General features: G+C 40.2%; 1 protein-coding gene across 1 annotated transcript; it reads left to right on the top strand.

Moving 5' to 3' along the window:
* The first annotated feature begins 21,425 nt into the window (after window positions 1-21,425).
* On the top strand, window positions 21,426-25,772 carry LOC114275475 (uncharacterized). The gene is made up of 2 exons (XM_028217505.2): window positions 21,426-21,921; window positions 25,351-25,772. Exons 1-2 carry the CDS (start codon window positions 21,595-21,597, stop codon window positions 25,468-25,470), a joined length of 447 nt encoding a protein of 148 aa, XP_028073306.1. The 5' UTR covers window positions 21,426-21,594; the 3' UTR covers window positions 25,471-25,772.
* The last annotated feature ends 868 nt before the right edge of the window (window positions 25,773-26,640 follow it).

The following is a 26,640-nucleotide window of genomic DNA, read 5'->3' on the forward strand; positions in this document are numbered from 1 at the left end:
TATAAATAAGTTTTGAAATGTTCTGTCTCATGTACGTTATCACAACTCATTGGACATTGTCTATTATGTATCATTGCTTTCGCAACCCCTTATTATTTGTTAATCTATTCAGAGGCCTTTGGTAATCCACGGATTACTGGTCGATTACGGTGCTAAACCCATAGGGGCGGGTTTGGGTCGTGACAAATCTGGAAGAGGAAATTTGAGAGAAAACCAAGTACATTGAACCTATGCATTGTCTATGTATATATAGCATATGGTGGCTGTCAACTAATGGTTGCAACTTATGGAATTCAAACTCAATGATCACCATGTTTCTAAAACATTGTGACTCTTCATTCAAATCTTAAACTTCCTACTTCTAGTAACTTCTTCCTGCGGGAAGATTGAATCACCATATAAGGATTTGATTTGGTGTGAGAGGGTCCACCATATTATGGTGTGATTACCTCTCAAACCTTCAGCTCCCACTTGATCACATTATAATATTGGTGATAAAACCTGAGTTAGGCATGTTTACCTTGGTACCAAAATTTTGCCTTATGCCATCTTTCATCTATGAAATTACGTCATAGATCAACGTCTGATTGTGACTTGGCCATACGTGCGCACGTTTTTGCCACCAATCTGACCGCACCCGTATGAATGTGTTCTCCTACTAACAACACATTCCAGTTGACTTCAATTCACTATATAACAAGTGAACGGCATCAATTTTCAGTGATAGGTTTATAGTCCATACCCAATCACCATTGACGACTTCAGCCGTACACATTTTTCATGTGTTAACCTGCACTGAAATTATTGTTAAGTACTTCCTTTAAGACCCATTCCTGAAGGTTTTCCTTAACACACCTTATCAATGACTTTTTGCTGATCAAGCAAACAATATCATCTAGTTTGCACGTTGCATATTATGGACTTTACATCTCATGCTAACTATAATATCCGTACCTTGTCAGTTCCTCTATCTTGTTACCTGACCAAACACATGTTTCCATGCAAGATAGAATCACAAAACATCGGTTATCTAGGCGTCCCCAGAGTCATCCAACTATGGTCTTATATAAGTAGCTAAATCACCTAGCTATTATTTTTCAATCCCATATTAGCTATATGTTCTTTGAATTTTTCTAGAGACAACCCTTTGGTCATAGGGTCAGCCACCATCTCTTCTGAGGGTATATAGTTGACTTTAATTTCACCTCTCTCAACTATGTCATAATGTGGTGGTAACTAACATCAATATGTTTTCCCTTAAAGCTATTTGCTCCACTTTTTATTAATGAGATGGCAGACTGATTGTCACAAAACATACTGACCGGTCTGACAAGTATACCTAATTGTAAACTGTCAACAAATCATTTTATCCATACCGCATTACTAACGGCTGTGCTGCAAGCTATGTATTCAGCTTCCATAGTATACTTTGCAATACAACTCTGTTTCTTACTTAACCAAGAAACTGCTGTTCCACTAAACAAGAACACATGACCACTAGTAGATTTTCTATCATCTATATCTCCTGTAAAATCCGCGTCAGTGTATCCTTTTATGTCTAGATCACACAGACCAAAACATAATTTCAAATTTTTAGTGCCTTTTAAATATCTGAATATTCTTTTAACTACTTGCCAATGTTCCTTACCTAGATTGGATTGAAACCGACTTACCAATCCGACTGCATGACAGATGCCAGGTCTTGTGCTTGTCATAGCATACATTAGGCTGCCGACTGCCTAGGCATACGGGACATTTCTCATTTTCTCAACGTCAGACTTAGTTTGAGGACTCATACTTTTACTAAGACTTTGTCCCTTGTAAACAGGCGTACTTAAAGAATTACAGTTATCCATATTAAATCTTTTAAGCGCATTGTCTAGATATTTCTCTTGATCTAGATATAATAATTTTGAATTTCTATCTCTTGAAATTCTAATTCCTATAACATAGGTTGCAAGACCCATGTTTTTCATTTCAAATCTAGATGCCAAGAAATTTTTGATTTTTATAATCATATCTGGACAATTTCCTGCTAACAATATGTCATCCACATATAAAGACAATATTGCTAACTTGTCATCATTTTTCCAGATATAAACACAGTGATCTAATAGACTTACAACATAGCCCATTTCTAAAATGGCTTGGTGGAATTTCAAGTACCATTGTCTTGAAGATTGTTTAAGTCCATATAGAGATTTCTTTAACTTGTAGACTTTATCCTCGTTGCCTTGGTTCTGGAAACCATCAGGTTGAATCATATAAATTTCCTCTTTTAATTGTCCATTGAGAAAAGTTGTTTTAACATCTAATTGATGCAATTCCAAATCCATCCTGGCTACTACTGCCATTAGAATCCTTATTGAGGCAAATTTTACAACAGGAGAATATGTATCTACGAAGTCTATTCCAGGTTGTTGAGTGAATCTCTTGGCTACTAACCTGGCCTTGTATTTCTCTAAAGTTCCATCTACTTTGAATTTCTTTCTAAGAACCCATTTGCAACCAATGGATTTTCTTTCATTGGGAAGATCGGTTAATTCCCAAACATCATTTTTCTTGATCGAGTCAAGTTCTTCATTCATTGCCTCAAGCCATTGTGTAGCATCATTGCTACTCATTGCTTCTTTATAACTAATAAGATCAGATACTAAGTTATTAAGTTCTTCAACTTGAAAAACATAATGATCTTTCAAAGACATAGATGGACGTCTTGCTCTCTTACTCCCATTTATCTCAGAATTCGAAACAGGTAAAACAACATCATGTAGTTTGCGTTTGCTCTCACTATTAGGTGGTTCAGGAAGAATATGTGGACTGTGTGATAAAGAAGGAAGAGAAGAATCCTGAGATACTTTAGAGAGCAATTCAAGTTGTTCAATAGGAGTAACAAGATCAGTGGATTCAAGAAAAATAGTATCTCTACTTTCTATTAATCCACGTTCGGGATGGTAAAAACGATAATCACTCCCATTTTCGACATAACCAATAAACTTGCATTACCAAGTTTTGCTTCCCAATTTATCCCTTAAAGGTTTGGGACTAAGTACATGTGCCTTACATCCCCAAACTTTGAGATTTTGAACATTAGGTTTAGTTCGATGCCAGCATTCGTAAGGAGTTAGAGGTTTGGCTTTTGTTTCGACTCTATTTAAGATGTACGCAGCGGTGGACAAGGCTTCCCCCAAAAATGAATAGGAAGATCAATATGAGCCATCATAGGCCTTGTCATTTCCATGAGAGTACGATTTCATCTTTCTACAACCCCATTTTGTTGTGGTGTGTATGGCATTGTAAATAAATATTTTATGCCATTGTCCTTGCAAAAGGAATCCATAGCTTCGTATTCGTCACCTCTATCATTATTCAAGTGTTTAATGGACCGACCAAGTTACTTTTCTACCTCTAATTTATATTCTTTAAACTTGTCAATTGCTTCTGATTTGTGTTTAAGAATGTAGATATGTCCATATCTTGAATAATCATCAGTGAAAGTAATAAAGTATTCCATGCCTCGATGAGTTTTAGTTCTTAAAGGGCCACAAATGTCTGAATGAATTATTTCAAGTAATTCCGATGATTTCTAATGTTTAAAAAATGGCTTGCTAGTCATTTTACCTTTGATACATGGTTCACATATATCAAAATCATCGGAACATACGTTAGGCAATAAGCCACTTTTAAACATTGGAGACATTTTATTTTTATTAATGTGACCTAACCTTAAATGCCACAAATAAGAACTATTACTAGTAGAAACATGCAAATAATTAGAAATACATACTTTATTATCAATAGGAAGAGAGTACATGTCATTCACTCTTACACCTTTCACTAATACACTTCTTTTCTTAATCAATACTGTGTTAAACCTAAAATTAATCTCAAAACCTTTTTGAGTTAACACCGGAACTGAAATTAAATTTCGCCGAATGCTGGGTACATAAAGCACAACAGAAGTTCCATCAATAGAGAATTGACAATTGCCGATGCCCAAAACATCGCTATAGGAGTTGTTGCCCATGTAGATTCTATGTTCACCAACCTTCTTTTCAGTAAAATCCATGAACATGTCTTTATTTTGCACAATATGTCTAGTTGCAGCAGAATCAATCCACCATGAATTTGATAAAGGCTCAAGCACCATTGCTTCAGAAATTGTCATGACAACAGGGTTATTATTCTTTTTCTGCTTTTTCTGAGAGCAATTAGCTTTGATATGACCTTTTTGACCGCACTTGTAACATGGACCTATCTGATACTTGTGATGTTGTTGCTTTTGCCATTCTTGCGGTTTTTTCCATTCTCTCTGAAATCCATTCTTCCATTTTTTCTTGAAAAAAGTAGTCTTTTTCTTGTTGAATGGTGTGTGGGTATTATTTTGTGGTTGTGACGAAGACTCTGCCATCAACGAGTTAGAAGACAAACATTTCGCTTCATTCTTTCTTCTTCCAACACTAAGAGTACAGACAATGTCACCATTGAAATCTCTCGTCCGCTATGAATTAAAGATGTGACAACATGATCCCAAGATAATAGAAGACTATTAAGTGTGGTAGTTACTTGCATCTTGTCCGACAAAGGGTGATCAGTGTTGGATAATTTTTTAGTAATTAATTCCATTTGATTAACATGATCACCAACACTATCATTATCACTCATACGAGTTGTACGGGGAGGAAATAATTCTCCTCGTATAATCCTGTTGACCAAGTCCACGCTCCTCCGTACGACGTCGCTTTATCACCTGAAAACACAAACGTGAGCTAGCCGGCGGGTGTGTGCCGAAAACCTCTCCGATGCCTAAGTCAGTAAGCTTGACAAATAGACAAAGTTTTGTGTTCTCAGAAAGAATTGTGTTCAATTACCTCCTCCAAGGTGGTGCTTGTGAGCTTTTATAGGTTTCGAGTGGCATAATCCTAGTAGGACTTTTATTTCTCCATGCAGAGTCCTCCTAGGATTCATACTCCTAAGGATAATGCTTATCCTTTCACACCCTCCCCCACTGCTTAAACCAAGTGGGATGGTTTTCACTTTGGCCGAACTACTATATGACCGAAATAAGCTTGGCTATGCAGAGCCACAGAGAAGGCCGAACTGTCCTTAGCTCAGTCTTCTCCTCCAACTCCTTATCTCGGCTTTCCCCTGTTCAACCATGGTGTGTTTAGATCAAACTTCCAAGTAGCAAGTTCTGACCGACCTAACCAAATTATGACACGACCGGACTAAATGCAAAGCCGGACTTACTTCAAATTGCCACCGGACCGGAGTTGCTTTACACATTCTTGAACCGGAGTAACCACACCTCTCCTGGGCCGGAATAACTACACTTCTCCTGGACCGGAGTATCTATGTCTCTACTGGGCCGAAATAACATTACGGCTTCTTACCGATTCCTTCACACTTTGGGCCGCAGGGCCCAACTCACAGCTCGGCCCAATTCTTTCCCAAAAATTACTCTCTCAATTGCCCCTTAATTTCATCTGCACAGCATAATTGAGATTATAAATCCTTCAACCTAGCTGAAGTTCTACAAGTCTTTTCAGCCGAGATAAAAACCCTTCAGCGTATCCAGCCGAGCTAGTTCTACTCCGAGCTCTGCTTTATCCGGTCAAAACGTCTCTTCAATCACGACTGTAACGCTTCCCTTTCCCTTGCCACGTGGCGGGCTCTGATAAGCTTGAGCTGTTATCACACCGCCTTCGTACTTCGAACTTTTTGAACAGTCCCGCCCCTTTTTGTCGCTTTTTTCTCTCCTCTTTCACAAATAACCTTTTTTTTTCTTGAATCATTCACCTTCCATTCTTCATCTTCTCTCTCTGTGTTTTTGCTGTTCTTCCGTTGCTTCTGAAGACTGACTTTGCTGCCACTTTCCCATCATCAGATCCCCCTTCTTCAACCTGGTAAGTAAACTCATTTTGCTTCTTTTATCTTGCTTTCGTATCTGTATAGCTTTGTTTTGTATGCTTTTTGCAAACATTTTCTTTCATTTGTCGCTTCGCTTCTGTACTTTTATGAAAAAATAATAGCAGAGCTCATACGTGCATGAACTTCTGTAAAAAACTTGCCTTAGATCCAAAATTAGGTAGCAACCGAACTAGGATCCTGTTTGTCCTAAATAGGCAGATCACTGTAGTCAATAACCGAACTAGAATTTGAAAGTCTTAAAGAGTCACCAACGCCTGACTCACTTTAGCCGAAATAAGATCACCAAGTTTTGAACATATCAAACTAGGAACCTTGGTTTTCAACCGAACTAAGCTTTTGGGGCCAAGCCAGCTTTCTTAGTTTCTAAACCGAACTCAGAAAGCTGCCCCTAGAGGCTTAACCGAAGTAACTTTATTCACACTACAACCGATTTAGGCCTTGGGGCTAAACCAGCTTTCTTAGTTTTTTAGACCGAACTCAGAAAGCTGCCCCTAGACGATAAACCGGTCTAACGAGCAAACTGCTCAAACCGAGTTACCAAACCTTTTGATGAACCGAGATAGAACCAGTTTTTTGAGGCCGAAGTAGGGCTCTTATACCTTGCTTTTAAATTGTAGCACGGTCCAATGATCAGTGCTTTAACCCCCTCTGTTTTCTACTTTGCAGACTTAGGTTGCCCAGGCCTTCCTTCTTGTGCTTAACCAAGCTGAGCACGATTTTTGCATCGATATAAATTATAAGTAAATTATACATCAGATGGGTAAGTATAGGTATTTAGTTGAGACCCCTGGTGGCATGGCCGAATTTAGGAAAGACTACCAAATTCCTGATGACGTCCATCTGATGTTGGCCGAAAAAGATGTTATTCCCTGGGAAAAAGAAGGCTTCGTCCCTTTTACCCTTCAATCCATAATAGAAACCGGACTACGGTTTCCTGTCCAACCATTGATCTGTGAATTTCTTAGGCAGACTAGATTATGCCCCACCCAACTGTCCACCAATACATACCGCATTATTATGGGAATAGCCGCACTGAACCACCAAACCGGACTAAACCTCGGCCTGGCCGAAATTTTCCATTAATACTCCATCGGCTCAAAAGATGATGGGTGGGTCTACTACCTTAGGATTCGCCGCCGCCGAGAGAAGATAATTAAATACACACCGGACAAAGACCTTAATGACGATGATTTTTTCTGGGTCTCTGGGAACTTTGAGGATTTTCAAGCCCAAATTCCTGGCCGACCTATAAATTGGAAAAAGGGAGAGCCCGGTAATTTGACTTCGGTTTTCTTCCATGTATTTTATTTCATTTTTTTTAGTCTATTAACCGAACTAACAGTTCTCTTTTTACAGATTTCGCCCACCTCCGTTCCCTATATAACTATCCCAACCTTGCGATTTTGCGAGCCGCACTACGGTGTAAAGAAAGGAGTTGGGCTAAGCTTCTAAACTTTGAGCCGACCTACCGGTATAGCGGTCGCCGAAAAGCAAGGGTAACCGACGTTCTTCTCGAAGACGCTCCGGAGCCGGACCCAAACTTGCCACAAATAAGATTAATTCCTTTAACTGCTGAAGAGGAAATGGCCAAAAAGAACAGACTAAGGGCACTTCTGACTGAGACAAGCAGGCCCGAAGTACCGTCACCCAGCCAAGCACCGCCTGCCGTTGTGGCCCTCCCCTCTCAACAGCCGTCTTCATCGCACCGAACCAAGCGCGCACGAACCATCGAGTCTGAACCAAGTCTGGTTGACGAAGATGAGACTGCTGTTTCACCGGTCCTGCCGCCGAGCCCCCAACCGGAGCCCAACGACCGAACTACCACCAGTTGGGCACCAAGACTTACATTCAACAACCGAGATGTCTCAGATACTGATTCGGTTGTCGCCGAAAAAGATCACCTGTTGGCTTTTAGTCTGGCCAAGAGTGTGTGCCTCCCCAAGGATATGGAGCACCACAAAAAGCAGCTAAACACCGAATTAAAGTCCATTCGGTCTGCAACGAAGTCCATGATCCTGGTAAGTAGCTCCGTCAATTTTTCTGTCTAGTTTTTTAAGCTTTTACTTCGGCTCATTAGAAGTCCTTGTTTTGTCAGGCAATTCAAAAAAACTACAACACTCACAAGAAAGTGCTGGAACTTAGACAAACTACGAGAGACGCAGTGGCCGAAGCCGAACTGAAGTCGGTCAAGGTAGAAAACATCAAGAAGCAAATGGCCGAGCTGCAGGCTGAGAACAGCAGGCTGACCGGACTAGTTAGCTCAGCAGAGGCAGAAAGGCAGAAGACTGCCATAGCTCTGAAGGACAAATACCTGCGCGAGCTGGTGAAGCTTGAAAGAAAGAAAGATGCCGAAATAAAGGAGAGCGTAAAGGAAGCCGGCAAACAAGGTTTCAAGAAGGCCGAAGATGCTTATGCCAAGCAATGTGAGGCCGCCAAAGATCTGTTCTTTAAGTGCGGCTGGAGGGGGGCCGTTGAGCAGCTCGGTCATGATCCCCAGACCGAGATTTTCAACCCTCCAGCCTACTTCATACCGAACTCCCTCTTGGAGTATGCGAATGCCAAGCAACAGGAGTTTCTTGAAGGCTCAGATTCTGATGAAGATTCTGCCTCTGAGGATACTCCAGTTGTCAACATCGATGAGGTGGTTCGGTCGGACCCCATGGTGGAGGATCTAACAATTGAACAACTAGCCGAAACCGTGGTTCTGACCGAAACCACCCTCGCTGCCAATACGGAGCTTCGGCCTGAAACCGGTCTTCCTGCTGATGCTGATGCCGCATTTGATGCCGAAATTGAAGATCTTTTCTCTTGACTTTGTACTTTTTCTCTATTTGTTGCCTTTTTTCTTTGTAACCGAACTATGCCCCTTTGTAATGACTTTTCATTGAATGAAAATTTTACGCAATTCTTACTCCGGTTTTGATGTGTATGCTTGTATTTTGTAATGCCTTCCAGTATTTCAATTGCTATTTCGGTTTAAGGTGGTTGAACTATGCTTACCAGCCAACCACTCCTTAGCCGATATAAGTACTTCGGCTGAGGAGTACACAGAGTTGGTTTATCCAGCCAATACTTCTTCAGCCAAGCCCTTTAATTCAGCTGAAGAGTAACATGAGAGTTGGTTTATTCCAGCCAACCGCTCTTCAGCCTTACACTTACTTCGGCTGAAGAGTACAAAGAGTTGGTTTATTCCAGCCAACCACTCTTCAGCCTTACACTTACTTTGGCTGAAGAGTACAAGAGTTGATTTATTCCAGCCAACCACTCTTTAGCCTTACCCTTACTTCGGCTAAAGAGTGATAAGAGTTGGTTTATTCCAGCCAACCACTCTTCAGCCTTACACTTACTTCGGCTGAAGAGTACAAGAGTTGGTTTATTCCAGCCAACCACTCTTCAGCCTTACACTTACTTCGGTTGAAGAGTAAAAAGAGTTGGTTTATTCCAGCCAACCACTCTTCAGCCTTACACTTACTTCGGCTGAAGAGTAAAAATAGTCGGTTTATTTCAGCCAACCACTCTGCAGCCATGCACTTACTTCGGCTGAAGAGTAACAAGTGTTGGTTTATTCCAGCCAACCACTCTTCAGCCTTGCACTTACTTCGGCTAAAGAGTAACAAGTGTTGGTTTATTCCAGCCAACCACTCTTCAGCCTTGCACTTACTTCGGCTGAAGAGTAACAGGTGTTGGTTTATTCCAGCCAACCTCTAAGTTAGTTTTTTCCAGCTAACTTAGAACAATGCTTGCAATATACCTAATGTTTACTAAGGCTAACTTTTACAAAGAACATCTTGTGCTGAAAAGAATTGCTTGTTTTATTGAAGGAAGAAAAAATTACACATGTTTGAAAAAAAAAGAAGCTAAAGGTAAAATAACTTGAGATTGGCCGTGTTTCATGGCCTATGGATTGCTTTGCCATCCTTGTCTTCTAGGTGGTATGCCCCTTTGCCTGCTAACCCAACCACCTTATAAGGACCTTCCCAGTTTGGGCCTAACTTGCCATCTCCTGGGTTTGAGGTGTTTCCCATTACTTTGCGTAGTACCCAATCGCCTATCTTGAATTGTCTTGGATGCACCTTTTTATTGTATTTTCTGATTAACTCTCGTTGGCATGTGGCAATGTGAACCAGTGCTCTTTCCCTTATTTCCTCTGCAAGGTCCAGTACCAATGTTATGGTTTCTCCATTCAAGTCAGGATCAAAATTCTCGCTTCGAATTGTGGGGAGGCCAACTTCTAGTGGGATTACTGCTTCCATTCCGTAGGCTAAGGAGAATGGTGTTTCTCCTGTTGATCGCCGAGGTGTGGTGCGGTAAGCCCATAAAACATGAGGAAGTTCCTCCGCCCACTTGCCTTTTGCTTTCTCTAGCCTTTTCTTTAGTCCATCCAAGACAACTTTATTTGATGCTTCTGCTTGCCCATTTGCTTGAGGATATGCCGGTGTAGAATTGTAGAACTCTATCTTGTACTCTTCACAAAAGCCTCTGAAGATTCTGCCGTCGAACTGAGTACCATTGTCTGAGATCAGTGCTTTTGGTATGCCAAACCGAGTGATGATATTCTGCCAAACAAACTTCTTCACGTCTTTTTCTTTGATTAATGCCGATGCTTATACTTCCACCCACTTTGTGAAGTAGTCTGTTGCTGCGAGAAAGAACTTCCTGCCGCCGGGCGCTGTTGGAAGTGGTCCTACTATGTCCAAGCCCCACATTGCGAAAGGCCATGGGCTTGTCAGTGGTAGGAGTTCTCTTGCTGGTTGATGTATTTGGTGGGCGAATTTTTGGCATTTCTCACACTTCTTCACATATTTCTCTGAGTCTGCTTGCATATAGGGCCACCAATATCCTTGCGAAATAGCCCTGTAAGCGAGCGACCTTCCCCCTTGATGACTTCCACACATCCCTTCGTGTATTTCGAACAAGAATGCTTCTACTTTGCTAGGATGAACGCACTTGAGGTAAGGCCCAGAGAATGACTTCTTGTATAATGCCAAAGATGGAGATAGCCAAAATCGCTGTGACTTTGCCCTTATTCTGTTGGCTTCTTTTTTCTCTTCCGGTAGGATGCCGTCTTTTAGGAACAGGATGATGGGATCCATCCAAGAAGGGCCTAATTCTGTGCAACATACTTCTTCTGCTTCGGGGTCTTCTATGCTTGGTCTTGGTAAGAAGTCGATGAGTAATGGATGAGGGATTGATGTATCTGCCATTGAGGCAAGGCCTGCTAGTTCGTCCGCTCGGCTGTTTTCCTCCCTGCCAATTTGTTCTATCCTTACTACATCAAATTTCTTGATCTCTGTTCTGACTAACTCTTGGTACTTGGCCATTCTGTCGTCCTTTGCTTCGTATTCGCCAGAAATTTGGTTTACCACCAGCAGAGAGTCACTGTATACCATTAGTTCGGTGGCCTTCATGTAGTATGCCGACTTGAGTCCTGCGAGAAGCGCCTCATACTCCGCTTCATTGTTGGATGCTGGGAAGCCAAGGTTGATTGCTTGCTCTACAACCAGGCCGTCTGGAGAGATGAGGACTATGCCAAGCCCTGCGCCATGTCGGTTGGATGCTCCATCGACAAAGAGCTTCCACATCTCTCCAATGAATAACTTCCAGCAAGTGGAAGGATCAGATGATGTCGTGGGGTCTAGAATGGTGTTTTCTTCAAGGTCCATGTTGGCTGTCTGCCCTTCGTCCTCTGTTTGAACTGCTGGTGAGCCTTTGTTTGTCTCTTCCTTGTTGTCCTTAGTATGGTCTGCCCTGGTGCTTGATTGACTACCTTCTACTAGGGGTTGCGCTATTCCGGCGTCAACTTCTGTCCCTAGTTCGGTTGTGTCAGTTAAGTCGACTGGACAGATATGATGACTTCCAGGAGTAAACTCTGCGACGAAGTCTGCCAAAGATTGGGCTTTTATTGCGGTCTTGGGTTGGAACTTGATGTCGAATTGTCCCAACTCGACTGCCCACTTCAAAATTCGCCCTTTCAAACAGAGCTTTTAGTGGAAAGGCTGTGAGGACGACTATGGTGTGGGCGTGAAAGTAGTGCGCCAATTTTCTGGATGCCATCATTAATGCTAATACTAGTTTCTCCAATGGCAAGTACCTTGTTTTGGCTCCCAACAATGTTTTGCTGACATAAAAGATGGGCAAGTGTTGCATTCCTTCTGCACGAACCAACACTGCGCTGACTGCGTGCTGAGAGACTGCCAGGTACAAAAAGAGTTCTTCACCAGGTACTGGAGTAACAAGTAGTGGTGGGGAAGACATGTACTCCTTCAAGCTTTCCAGAGCTCGGTCGCATTCTTCATCCCACTCAAATTTGGCCTTTAAAGCTTGGAAGAATGGTCGTAGTCTGTCTGATGACCTTCTTATGAACCGGTTGAGCGCAGCTGCCATACCAGTGAGATGCTGTACTTCTTTGACTGAGTTTGGTCTCTCCAACTCCTGGATTGCTTTAATCTGAGAGGGGTCTGCTTCTATACCTCGGTTGGTCACCAGGAAGCCCAAGAATTTGCCAGATCCAACTCCGAATGCGCATTTGGATGCATTGAGGCGCAACTTGTGTTTCTTCAGGATCTGGAACATCTCGCCTAGATCTTTAAGATGGTCATTCTCATCCTTGCTTTTGACCACCATGTCGTCAATGTAAGCCTCCATTGTTCTGCCTAACAATGGTTCAAACATCTTGGTGACCATCCGTTGGAATGTCGCCCCTGCGTTCTTTAGGCCAAAGGGCATGACCTTGTAGCAATATAATCCCCTTGGTGTCGTGAAGGATGTGACCTCCTGGTCTGGTTCATGCATGGCGATCTGGTGGTAGCCTCTGTATGCATCCAGAAAGCTAAGTCGGTTATGCCCTACCGTTAGGTCCACCAGTTGATCTATCCTTGGTAGAGGAAAGCTATCTTTTGGGCACGCCTTGTTGACTGTTTTGTAGTCGACGTAGACACGCCATTTACCATTCTTTTTTGGCACTACGACTGTGTTGGAGATCCATCTTGGGTAGTGCACTTCTCTTATTGCTCCTGCCTCCAGCAGGTTGCCTACCTCTTCTGCCACTATTTCGGCGTGGTGGAGTGCCGATCTGCGTGTGCGTTGGATGACTGGTCTGGCGGATGGGTGGACATTGAGTTGGTGACTGATGAAGTTTGGATCAATACCTGGCATGTCGTAGGGCGTCCAGGCAAACACTTCGATATTAGAGGTCAAGAATTCCAAGACCTCTAATCTCTCAGTGCTGGATAACGATGAGCCAAGCAAGAAGAACTTATCCGGGTTCTTCTCATCTATTTTTACCTCCACCAAGTCCTCCACCGCTTTCTGATCAGCCTCTTTGCCGACGTCCGCGAATAATTTATTACTTTCTGGTTCTTCCACCGAATGAACATATCCTTTGGCAGCGCGGCTGCCATTCACCGTGGCGAAACATTGTTTTGACATGATCTGATCTCCATAGACTTCTTCAATTATACCGGTGTCGTTGGGGAACCGCATTACCTGATGGTATGATGACGCTACCGAACGCATGTCATGCAGCCATGTTCTGCCCAAGATGATGTTGTAAGTGGAGGGGACCTTCAATACCCAGAACTCCACTTGTTTTGTTACGCTTCCCGCTCTGACCGGAAGAATTATTTTGCCGACGGGCCATTCTGGCATGGAGTTGAATCCAATTAGGGGAGAAACTGCAGGCGCTAAGTCTTTGTCTTGCAGCTTCAATTGTTTGAATGTTTCGTAGTACATGATCTCACATGAACTACCCTGGTCAATCAGAATCCGCTTGACATCAAAATCTTTGACTCGGAGAGTGACAACCAGAGCATCATTGTGAGGACAGTATATTCGATCCAGGTCTTTATCCGAAAAAGACATGACGTTTGTTGCCTCTGTCTTCCCTTTCTTGGTGGCTGGTTGGGCACCTAGCACTTCTCTAAAGTGCTCAGCCTTTTTAATTGATCCTCTGAGCTCGCATACGCGCTCAGGTTAAAAAACTCCATGTATGACATTGATAATACCTTGAGGCGGTGCGTCGATTGGCATTCTGTTGGGATGGTTATTATGATCTTGGGGGGCCGGTTGCGTCCCTCCTTCAATGTATTTGTCCAAGTGGCCTGCTGCCACCAATTCTTCCAAGTGCTGTCTCAGTGGCGTGCAATTCTCAGTTCGGTGCCCCTTTTCTTTGTGGAAGGTGCACCGTGATCTGTCGTCGTAATTTTTCTGAGCTTCCCCTAGCTTGGCTGGCCACTTGACAAAAGGCTCGTCTTTTATTTCGCTCAGAATCCGATATATTGGTTTTTTGAACACCGTTGTTATGGCAGTGCGGATTCTCAACCATCTTTTGTCTGGGTCTTCTCCGTTATCTCGTCTGCCACGCCCGTTTTTATTCTGCCGATCTACTGCATTGACCTTTGCTGAGGTCCTCTTTTCTGGTACCGCGGTTGCACTAGATTTTACTTTGGCACGTGTGCCATCCTCTTCTACCCTGATGTGCTGATGCACTCTCTCCATCAGGGCTTCCATGGTAAGGGGTGGCGTCATAGTGATCGAGTCCCTTAGTCTGTTTCCGACTGGAAGGCCTCTTTTATACTGCGCAATGGCTAGATTGGTGGGGCAGTCTCCAATCTGGTTGAATGTCTCCCAGTAGCGACTGTTGTAAAATCTGAGGGTCTCTTTTTCACCCATGTCGATGGAGAGTAACTGGTTTATCTCCACCGGTGTTTTAGTGTTTGTTCGAAACCTTGTTACGAACGCTTCTGCCAATTGGGCCCAGGAGGCTATGCTGCCCTCTGGGAGCTTTTCGAACCAAGTCAAGCCTAGGTCGCCAAGACTTGACGGGAAGAGTATGCACATTAAGGCCTCGTTTCGCCTGTACACAGCCATGACTTGGCGAAAGTGGCTCAAGTGTGAATACGGGTCCATCTTCCCTTCATATGTAGTGAATTTCGGCTGAAGGAAGCCTGATGGTAGGGGCGCGTTTTCAATTGTGGGAACAAACGGCGAGGTCTGTAGTCTTGCTAAGGCTTTGTCCGTTGGTTCATATGCTGGGCGTGGTATTGGCATTCCAACCTCGACGCTTCCATGCGTCCGAGGAGCCAACCGTTGTAAGGCAGAGACTCTGTGTGGATCGCGTGCCCTGGCATCCTCCTTGCATCGTGCTTTTTCTTCGAGCACGGTTCGTAAGTCGGATGACCTGGGCAGCTCTGTCTGTCTAGATCTGGTTTGGTGTGAGTGCGAAGGCCAATACGTGTTTCCTTCAGTGTATGATCTTTCGGATCTCGTCCTCTCAGACCTGGAGTGACGAGTTCTGGAAGATAAAGAATGAATGTCACTTGTCCTGAGGCTTCTGCTCTCTCCTTGGGAGGGTGTAGTATTCCTACTACGATTCTCTGAGTGGCGAGGGGGTGTCTTGTGCTTGCGCTCCTCTCCTGTCGCCACATCTTTAGTCTTCATCTGGCGTTTTAATGCCTCCATGTCTGTCGCCATCTTCCGAATTAGTTCATCTTGCTCCTTCACGCGATCTTCCAGGGCTTGAGGATCAATCCTCCTCATTTGCTTGTCAGGACTTTGAGAATGACGAGGGCTGCTATTCCGCCTTCCCCTGCCACTCCTCCTGGAGTTATGTTGTTGGGGCTCCAGATCTGCCATAGGAGGAACAGAGGGTAATCCTTCTCGCCTTGCGCCCCCGTCTGGAGTTAGCCCGTCGATGGCGGACTGCGGTAGTTCTTCAATGTGTGCCATTGATTTGAGAAAAGGAGAAGCTTAGTCAAGAGGTTTTTGTTCTTGTCTGTTCTTCCCACAGACGACGCCAATTGTACGGGGAGGAAATAATTCTCCTCGTATAATCATGTTGACCAAGTCCACGCTCCTCCGTACGACGTCGCTTTATCACCTGAAAACACAAACGTGAGCTAGCCGGCGGGTGTGTGCCGGAAACCTCTCCGATGCCTAAGTCAGTAAGCTTGACAAATAGACAAAGTTTTGTGTTCTCAGAAAGAATTGTGTTCAATTACCTTCTCCAAGGTGGTGCTTGTGAGCTTTTATAGGTTTCGAGTGGCATAATCCTAGTAGGACTTTTATTTCTCCATGCAGAGTCCTCCTAGGATTCATACTCCTAAGGATAATGCTTATCCTTTTACAATTTTTGGAAAAGAATCGGGCCGAGCTGTGAGTTGGGCCCTATGGCCCAAAGTGTGAAGGAATCGGTAAGAAGCCGTAATGTTATTTCGGCCCAGTAGAGACATAGATACTCCGGTCCAGGAGAAGTGTAGTTATTCCGGCCCAGGAGAGGTGTGGTTACTCCAGTTCAAGAATGTGTAAAGCAACTCCGGTCCGGTGGCAATTTGAAGTAAGTCCGGCCTTGCATTTAGTCCGGTCGTGTCATAATTTGGTTAGGTCGGTCAGAACTTGCTACTTGGAAGTTTGATCTAAACACACCATGGTTGAACAGGGGAAAGCCGAGATAAGGAGTTGGAGGAGAAGACCAAGCTAAGGACAGTTCGGCTTTCTCTGTGGCTCTGCATAGCCAAGCTTATTTCGGTCATATAGTAGTTCGGCCAAAGTGAAAACCATCCCACTTGGTTTAAGCAGTGGGGGAAGGTGTAAAATGATAAGCATTATCCTTAGGAGTATGAATCCTAGGAGGACTCTGCATGGAGAAATAAAAGTCCTACTAGGATTATGCCACTCGAAACCTATAAAAGCTCACAAGCACCACCTTGGAGGAAGTAATTGAACACAATTCTTTCTGAGAACACAAAACTTTGTCTATTTGTCAAGCTTACTGACTTAGGCATCGGAGAGGTTTCCGGCACACACCGCCGGCTAGCTCACGTTTGTGTTTTCAGGTGATAAAGCGACGTCGTACGGAGGAGCGTGGACTTGGTCAACAGGATTATACGAGGAGAATTATTTCCTCCCCGTACACGAGTGTTATTATATTTGTCCATGAGCAACTGGATTTGAGTGTCCGATCGAACTCCATACTTATTTTCTAGTGCTTCCATTAATTGTTTTGCAATTTCATGTTCTTCAAAAAACGGAATAATGTTGTCTTTCATATTATGTAGCATAGTTGCCTTTACTATTGCATCATCTTCTATCCATTTGTTTTGAAACCAATTAGAATCATCATCTAGTTTAGAAGTAAATAAAGTATGCAATGTTTTTTCATGGGTAAGAAGATAAGAAATGTGACGTTTCCATACTCGAAAATTATTTCTATTAAGCATCTCAATTCTTGAAGAATCAATAGCACTTCTAAATGCCACCACAAAAATGTGTACTATTAAAAAATATTAAATATATATGTATATATATACACAATTGTGGATCCAAGGTTATTAAATATATATATATATATAAATAAAGCTGTCTTTTTTTTTAACGACTCAATTTAACTTTTTTTTTAAAAAAAAAGGGCCAAGAACGAACCAAAATACCAAACCAATAATAATAATAATAATAATAAATGTCTTTTTAATTTGGGTTTATATTTTTAAGTTAACCTGTTCTTGGTCCTTTTCAAGATTATAAAGAGTGATTTGTTTGCCCAAATGTAAACCAATAAACGTCTGTGAAGATTTAACAACTTTTGGCTCGGCTTTAGAACCCAAAAAAAAAAAACAAAAAACAAAGGCTTGATGGCTAGACTTTGTGATTTGGAGTTGGTTTCCTTATTTTGCAAAATGAAGACCAGGCTCTTTTCTCTTTTTGGTTTCTTTCTGGTTATCTTCTCCGGTGAAGGGTTAGGTGACCAAAGACTGAAAACAGATTCTGCAACGGCGATTTTCTGGCCTTTTTCACTAGAAAAATCACCCTTACGACTGAAATTTCGAGATGAACAGGATTGAGGAGATGGTGACACGTTGTGACAACCGAAAGATTATTTGTGAAACTTCCTCCACCCGATGGTATACAGACTTGATTTCAGCAATTGTTGTTCGGTCGTTTCCACCCACAACAATTTTTTTTACTTTTTATAGATGCACTGTTGGGTTGATTATGCACCGGTGGTGATTGAACAACATAATGGAAGTCACCAAAGTGAGACACTGTTTGTCAATTTGTTGTCCAAATTTTTGAACAAAATAAATTCTGAAAATTCTCTCTTACGAACTGTAATTTAACACTTTTGTACTCAGTTTAACTTGGCTCTGATACCACTGAAAGGTAATCTAACAATGGCAACGGATCAGGTTCCCGTGAAGGTGTTTAATCATGCAGAAGAATACAATTTGAAAAAGGAAAAATTTGAGAGAAAACCAAGTACATTGAATCTATGCATTGTCCATATATATATATATAGCATATGGTGGCTGTCAACTAATGGTTGCAACTTATGAAATTCAAACTCAATGATCACCATGTTTCTAAAACATTGTGACTCTTCATTCAAATCTTAAACTTCTTACTTCCTACTTCCAGTAACTTCTTCCTGCGGGAAGATTGAATCACCATATAAGGATTTGATTTGGTGTGAGAGAGTCCACCATATTATAGTGTGATCACCTCTCAAATCTTCATGTAGCCCCACGATGCCAACATCACTAGAACATTAGTTTCAAGGTCACAAATTAAACATTTTTGTAGAAATAAACATAGCATTAAATTGTCTACTTTATTTCTAGTTTGGAAAATATTTTCTACTGAAAGTTTTCTTTTTCTTTTCTTTTTTCTTTTTTTCTTCTTTTTTTTTCCCTTTGCTAGTTTGGACCATGTAATTTTTGTTGTTTTTGCATATTTTCATTCAGGAAATGGTCTACATGAATCCAGCTAGAAGAATTTTAGCTCATAGTGCGCTTAAGCATGCATACTTCAAGAATGAAAAATAAGAATATGATGATGATCCTTGATTCCATATCATTCACTTTTGTTTATTGTTGTTGTTATGTGAAGTTCGTGGTGGCGGGTGATGGCTGAATCCGGATCACCCGTCGCCCTCCCCTGTCGCCCCCAAAACGACGTCGTTTTGGGGACAAATTTTCAAAAAAAAAAAACGCAGAGAAGAGACGCAGAGAAGAGGGAGGAAGGAGAGGAAGAGGGAGAGGGAGGAAGGAGGGAGGAGGGAGGAGGAGGAGGAGGAGGCTGCCGCCGTTGTCCCTCGCCGCCGTAGCAGCCGCCGTCGCAGCCGTTGCAGCAGCTCCACCTCGTCGCAACACCTGCGACTGCCGTCGAGCTCCGCCTCCGACCGGTCTCCACCTCCTCCTCCTCCTCCCCTGTATTTATGGCCCCCTCCAGTCCGGCCGGCCCTCCTCCTCCTCCCTCCCTCTTCCTCTCCTCCCTCCCTCTTCTGCGTTTTTTTTTTTTGAAAATTCGCCCCCAAAACGACGTCGTTTTGGGGGCGACAGGAGAAGGCGACAGGGGAAGGCGACCGAAGATCCGGATTCGGTGATGGCTAAGGTTAGGTTTAGAAACTTAAGATTTTGATAGAAAATATAAGGATATTATGTGGGTATTTGGGAAGTGAGTTTTTTTTGTAGGTTTTTTTAATTGTAGGATTTTATTGGAGAAATTTTTTTTTGTGTTTGAGAAGATAGTTGGATTTTTTTGTAGTTAGAAGTGATGTTTGTGAGAGAAAAAATGAAATAATTATGGGTTTTGATGTGATATTTTGTTTGGATTTTTTTATTTTTTTATTTTGTAGAACATTTGTCTTGTAGTGAAAAAAACCAAAAAAAACCTAAAAACCAAGTTGCCAAACAACACCATGATAATTTTATTTTAAGATAAAATTATAATGAAATAAAATATTATTTGAATAAAGAGAAATAGAAGCTCCCAAGAAAAATGTTATCAATTCCAAATAATTTATTAAATTTTTCATCAAATTTTGATATAAGTGTAAAATTCACACAAACTTATATATGTGTGAGTCCTACACTCATATAAAAAATTTAATAAATTATTTACACTATGTTTGGATTGAGTGATTTAGAGAGAAAAGAAAAGAAATTGAGAGATATGTATTTCTCTTACTTATTTGGATAATTTAAGTGGGGAGAAATGGAAAGAAACGAAAAGAAACTCATTTATCTTATAACCCTCATTTCTAATATTCTCAAAAGTTGAGAGATTGAAAGAAAAAAGAAATCAACAGATTTTTGTATTTTCATAATACTAATTTTGTCTCTGTAAAAATAAAAGAAATAAAACGATTGACACCCATGTCCTTAAGGGCTTTTCATATACAACAAAAGGTTATTTTGGTAATATAACAAAAAAATATATATTTTTTTTCTCTTATAAAACTTAACCAAATAAGAAGAAAAGAAATCACAATAATTTCTTTTATTTTATTTCTTACTTATCTAAATAAAAAAGAGAAAAATGAATCACCTTGCTTGTTTCTACTTTTCAAAAAACACTTTTCAGAAAATTCTACTTTCTTATTTTTCGTGTTTTTTTTTTTTGTTTTTATTGAATTTTTTTAATATTTTAAGCAATTTTTTTTTACTTTTTAAACACATCTAACATAAATACACTTAAAAAGTAAAAAAATCGTAAAAAAAATCTTTTAAAAATTCACTAAATACCAAAAATACAAAAAAAAATATATATAAGAATTCAGTACATTTTTTGTATTTTTATGTATTTATTAATTTTTCAAAATATTTTTTTACAAATTTTTTACTTTTTAGATTCATCTAAGTAAGGTGCATCTAAAAAAGTAAAAAAAATATTTAAAAATTTAAAAATATTCACTAAAAATAAAAAACGACAATGCTACGTAGCTCAAATTTTGTGGCTCAAAAGTGGCTCAAATGGCCAAAACGACGTCGTTTTGAGTACAGAACAACATAAAAATAGCCAAAACGACGTCGTTTTGGCCATTTGAGCCACTTTTGAGCCACAAAATTTGAGCTACGAAACATTTTCCAATAAAAAAATACGAAAATTAAAAAGTCGATTTTTAAAAAATTTAATCTAAAAAACTCAAACCAAACACATTGACTATTCTTCCCTTCTCTTTTATAACTTAACTAATCATTTATTTATTTTCTCAAATAGCCAAACAGAGTGTTAAGGGCCTAGCATAACCCGAATCCGGATCACCCGTCGCCTTACCCCTGTCGCCTTCCCCTGTCGCCCCCAAAACGACGTCGTTTTGGGGGCGAATTTTCAAAAAAAAAAAACGCAGAGAAGAGACGCAGAGAAGAGGGAGGAAGGAGAGGAAGAGGGAGAGGGAGGAAGAGGGAGAGGGAGAGGGAGGAGGAGGAGGAGGCTGCCGCCCTCGCCGCCGTCGCAGCCGCCGTCGCAGCCGTTGCAGCAGCTCCACCTCGTCGCAGGTGCTGCGACCGCCGTCGAGCTCCGCCTCCTCCTCCTCCCCTGTATTTATGGCCCCCTCCAGTCCGGCCGGCCCTCCTCCTCCTCCTCCTCCCTCCTCCCTCCCTCTTCCTCTCCTTCCTCCCTCTTCTGCGTTTTTTTTTTTTGAAATTTCGCCCCCAAAACGACGTCGTTTTGGGGGCGACAGGGGAAGGCGATAGGGGAATGCGACAGAAGATCCGGATTCAGCATAACCCGTGACCATAGGCGGGCTTCAATTCAACAGACAGACACAAAAAAACCCTTTCGAAGCTCTTATCTTTTCGCTCCAAGCATCGCTTCGCATCCCATTTGGTTTTGTAGAGAGAGAGAGAGAGAGAGAGAGAAAGAGATCAGTGAAGAAAGGATCCAAAAATGGCGGTGTCACTGGGTGTGTTTTCGAGTATCTTAGCCGGCGATACATCGTCGCTAACCAAGTCGTCGTCGTCGTTGTCTTATCCACGGCTCGGTCTTCATCAGTCAGTTCCTCCTTCTCAGGTTAACCTGCGCTCTGTGCGCACGGTAACTTCCGCCACAGCGTCGAAGCCGGCAACCGACGCCGGAAAGAGAGAGCCGAGAGGCATTATGAAGCCCCGCCGTGTTTCGCCGGAAATGCAAGCGTTCCTCGGCGGCGTCCCCGAAATCCCTCGCACCCAAGCCCTCAAGCTCATTTGGGCTTATATCAAACAACACAATCTTCAGGTCTCTCCTCATACACACAAATAACCACTCTAAAACCCTAACACTTATATTTGGTTTTTTTAGATTATTCTTATATCAGTAGAAGATGGTGTTTTAAATGGATTTATAGGTTTTTTTACTATTTAATTATATATATTTTTAAATATCACTTAATTTTATTGTGTTTTTAGTTATTCTTATATCAGCAGATGGACTTTCTCTGATTATGATTGGATGCTAAGTTATTGTTGGAGTAGATAGAATTTGAGCTTTAAAAGTATTGAACTTGGGGAATTTTTGCTACAATTTTTTGGGCATCAACCAATTGAAGGAGACATTAATGCTTTCTTCTTCAAATATGTTAGTTTTATTAAGTTGTTTATTTATTTTGTCTGTGTGTGTTTGTGTGGTTTCGTGATTCTCTTTGTTAGAATTTGTGTTCTTAACATTCTTATAGGTGGGATGAGGTTGTGTTGGAACCAGTGTGGATTTTCTTACTATTTATATAGTTGACATTGATTCTATTGGGTCTTTACATTAGTTATGAGCTTTGTTTAGTTATTTTAGTGTTTTGGGTAAGTTGCATGGTTATGAGTTAATAACTTACTGTTAGAGTGTTTTAATATCTGGATAATACTGTTAGTTGTAGATGAAACATGGCCCTGTTTATTAGAATATGCCAGTTTAGTTCTATTGATTTTCTAAGGCTGTGTTTGGATTATGGATTTGGATAGGGATTTGAAAAGGAAAAGGGATAAGGTAGGTGAAATCTTTCAAAATCCCTACTCAAATCCATAATCCAAACACAGCCTAAGTGGAGTTTATTTGTCAAATTTTGGATGTCTATGTTCCATGGCTATGAAGTTGTGCTTCTTTAGGTTGGAAATGGGTTCATTTTTAGGTTTTCACCATATGCCATTTTTTGCTATTTGGGGTTTTCTCCAGTGGTTTATATGCTTTCCTGATTTCCTTATATATTTTGCATAAAACTTCTTTTTTTTTTAGATGGGTTTAAGCTTGGTTTTATTATTGTTTTGTCTTGGGTTCAAGATATCTTTGAAACTGATTATCCATTCATTTTCCTTGCTAACGGAATTACACACAGCCTGCAAGTGGCACTGCGTACTTTGGAGTGATGTTGTCATTCATAGTAAAACTAGTACTGCATTTTCTTGTTTAAAGTATAGTGGAAACAATCCCTAAACGCTTTGCCCTGATGCATTTTTTGGTATATTGAGGCTTCTTGTGTTTTAGCAATTTAATGAGACATAGATCGATCAACTAATTGCAGCCTATTATTATATTGATGAAGAAAATAATCAGGTAGGAGATAGGAAAAAGTACTGGTTGTGCATATAGTTGCTGTCAGAATTTAAGCGAAGGGTAAAGTTGGCTAAGATAGTAATTCTATTTTTTTTTTTGGTTACATAAATTTGTTATAAATTGCATACATCTTGTGTGACATGTTGCAATGACTAAAAGTAATACACATCCTGCTGCTATGTGAAGAATTTTGAGGGAAGCCTTTTGAAGAACGCCCGTGAGATGGGAAGCTATCAGTGCAATGAAGAAAAAGAGCTGTAGCTGTGCATTAGGCATGGTAAAAAGAGTCATGCAAAATAAACCTACGTTCTATTGCCAGAATGGATCCAAGCACCAATCATGATGGACCATCTTGCCCTACTAAACAAAAAAAAAAAAGAAAAAGAAAAAAAAGATGGACCATCTTGCCCTTGGTGTCAGCAAGGTTGTTAAAATCGGGATCCTACGTTGGATCGCTGGAGGTGTTTATAGGATCGGATCGTAGAATCGGATCGAAAATTTGTAAGATCCTACTGAGAAAGACAGATTACAAAATGAGCCTATATTCTATTAAAAATAAGTGAAGATATTGTGAAAAATATATACTCCATGTAAAATGTACATATAATATTGTACAATAGAAAGCTCGATGGTAAAAGTTTTGTATTTCTTTAAAAAAGAAGGTGAAGAAGAAGAATTTTATAACAAAATACTTTACAATCTACAATAATGCATAAAAAGTGAAGAAAAAATATTTAACCAAGTTAGATATGAAAATAGATTAAGAACTTAAAAGGGTAACTTAACTGAATGATAAGTTTTGTCGTTAGCACCCCTGGTGGAGCGGATTCAAGTCACAAAAATAATCTCTCCAAAATTTGGGATAAAGTCGCAATCATCTTACCTTTTTTAGACTCCACTAAAGCTAAGTTTGTTTTTCTGACTATTTAATTTTCTTAAATTACCGCAATATTTGAATATTTGTTTCCTAATTTGTTTTTCTTAGTCTATTTGATTCAATACTACTTAATTTTTATTATTTATTTTGACCACATAAATTGGTATTTAGACAACAAACATAAAATTTACAATAAAATATGTCATACAATACAAATCAAGGCTTGTAAATAGGATCGGATTCGGATCGGGATTTCACGACCCTATAAGATCCCACTACTATGATCAAAAGATTCTACCTATAAGGAGTTTTTTACATGATCCGGATCGATTGTACTCAAATGAATCGTAAGATCCGGATCGGGATTCTGATAACCATGTGTCATGACCTCAGAATTTGTTCAAAGATGCTACAATTTAGTCATTATGCCCAAATTTCCTTTCTATTGCCCGTGTGTGTCTATACATGCATGTAGCTTACACTTGGTGTTGTAGTAATAGGAATAATTGTCTTGTTTGTGGATTGAGATATTTGAACTGGTTACCCCAGCTGATGTTGGCTAATATTGGGGAAAGTCGTGGGGTACTTTGCTTTCCCCATTGATGGTATTAGTCTGGAAAAATGATCATGTTTGAAGATGTGGGAGCTGGTCTGTTCTCTTATACGAGTAAAGTCTTTGATACGAGAGATCTTTTTATGTAATTTTTCTCTTCTGATTTTTTATTATTATTTTTGTCTATTTATGCTCTGTTTACACGGATAGGTGTTGGAGTCTGACAGTGTTACACGTACATTGGGTAGTATCTGATAAATTTAAATGTGAAATAACTTGTTTCTTATATTCTTTTTAGTGAAAACAACTTGTTAGCTATTTAACCATTTGTTGCTATCTATATGCTAAATGATTGAGGTGTTTTCATTTCCAATGTTAGGCCGTTTGACAGAATTCAAAAGAGTAAAAACTAGTAGCTGTTAACTGTCCAGTGGTGGACTTGGGTAAATAGAGCCTCAAAAGGCTTTAACCACCAGTAATGTTATATGTATATGCATATTTATTCCTCCGAAGTAGCTATAGTTAATTTTTTAACCATTTCCTTTGCTAATAGTTAATTTTTTAACCATTTCCTTTGCTAATATACATGAATGTAATGAGCATTTTTTTTTTAATAAACGGTTTGTTAAAACTTTCACAATTAGTTGCCAACAAGTCATTTTTTATGCTGACATGTTTTTTTTCTTCTCATTGTTAGGATCCTGAAAACAAGAAGGTCATAATCTGTGATGAAAACCTGAAGAAAATTTTTGCTGGGCGAGACCGAGTTGGGTTTCTTGAGATTGCGGGATTGATGAATCCACACTTTCTTAAGTGAGCCCTTGCAGGAGAATGGATTTTGATTTTCAAAGTCATTGATGAATCTGTTCTTTTGTAAATGAGGGGTCTCAGTATTTTGTTGATGATACTACTTGTAGGATTTAGCAGTGCTCTATATGCGTTGTAGTTTTTTGTTTTTGAACTTCTTCCAGTTGCCTACCCATGAGCCTCACTCTATTTTGGTTTTAACGAGTGTTTATGCTCATTTTGTGTTCTTGTTATGTAGGCTATGGATCGGAATGCAATATTTGTCGTGATTGTCAATTTCTGGTTTAGATATCATGTTAAGTTTTAGAGGAATCTGATATTCATAAGTTATTGCTAATCTCTATCCCTATGATATGCAAGCAAAGGCATCTTTTATGCAATGTTAAAAAAAGTTTAATGCATTACAAACACACAAAATAGTTGAGAATTGTCTGCGGAATAAAAATTATAGAGAAAATGAGAAGCATGGACTATCACAAAGTAATATTTTAGTAAAAATCTTAGTTAATCACATCTCATTTATGAATTTGTACATATTGACATTTTTAATTATAAAAAGTGTACAAATATAATTTATTTGGAGTGATTTGTATAGGTTGAAAGTGATTAGGGATGTAAATTTGGCTTGGCTTGGCTCATTGGCCCACTTAAGGTTTGGCCCATTCAAGGTTCAATGTCATTTTTTGTGAAAAAATAAAATTGTGGTTAAAAAAATAAATAAATGGTTAGGATCTACCCAAGATCAAGTTCAGGCCCGCTGGCTTGGCGTGAGGCTCACAAGCTTGTCCGAGCACCCTTGGGTTTGGGCCTACTTTTTGGACCCATGATTGGGTTCAAATTTTGGCAAGAGCCTATGCAGTTCTACAGTGGATCAGCCCAAGCTCAGGCCTGGATGGGCCGGCCAAATTTACACCTTTAAAAGTGATATATTTTTATAATTAAAGAAACCAAAATGTATTAGTTAATATATGCTATAGATAAAGTGATATTTACTAATAATTGAGAGAGTTTTAATAAAAATAACCTTATAAACTTTTGTAAAATAAAGAGAAATTACTAATCAAAAAAGATTTTTTTTTTAAAAAAGAACTTATGAAACCTAAATAATTACTTACTAGTTTCTAAAATTTTCACTTTCTTTTCATATTAAAATTTTTCAATTCATTTCGAATTGACTTGA

This window comes from Camellia sinensis, chromosome 12, assembly GCF_055761805.1.
Source record: "Camellia sinensis isolate YWXY chromosome 12, ASM5576180v1, whole genome shotgun sequence".
NCBI lineage: Eukaryota > Viridiplantae > Streptophyta > Magnoliopsida > Ericales > Theaceae > Camellia > Camellia sinensis.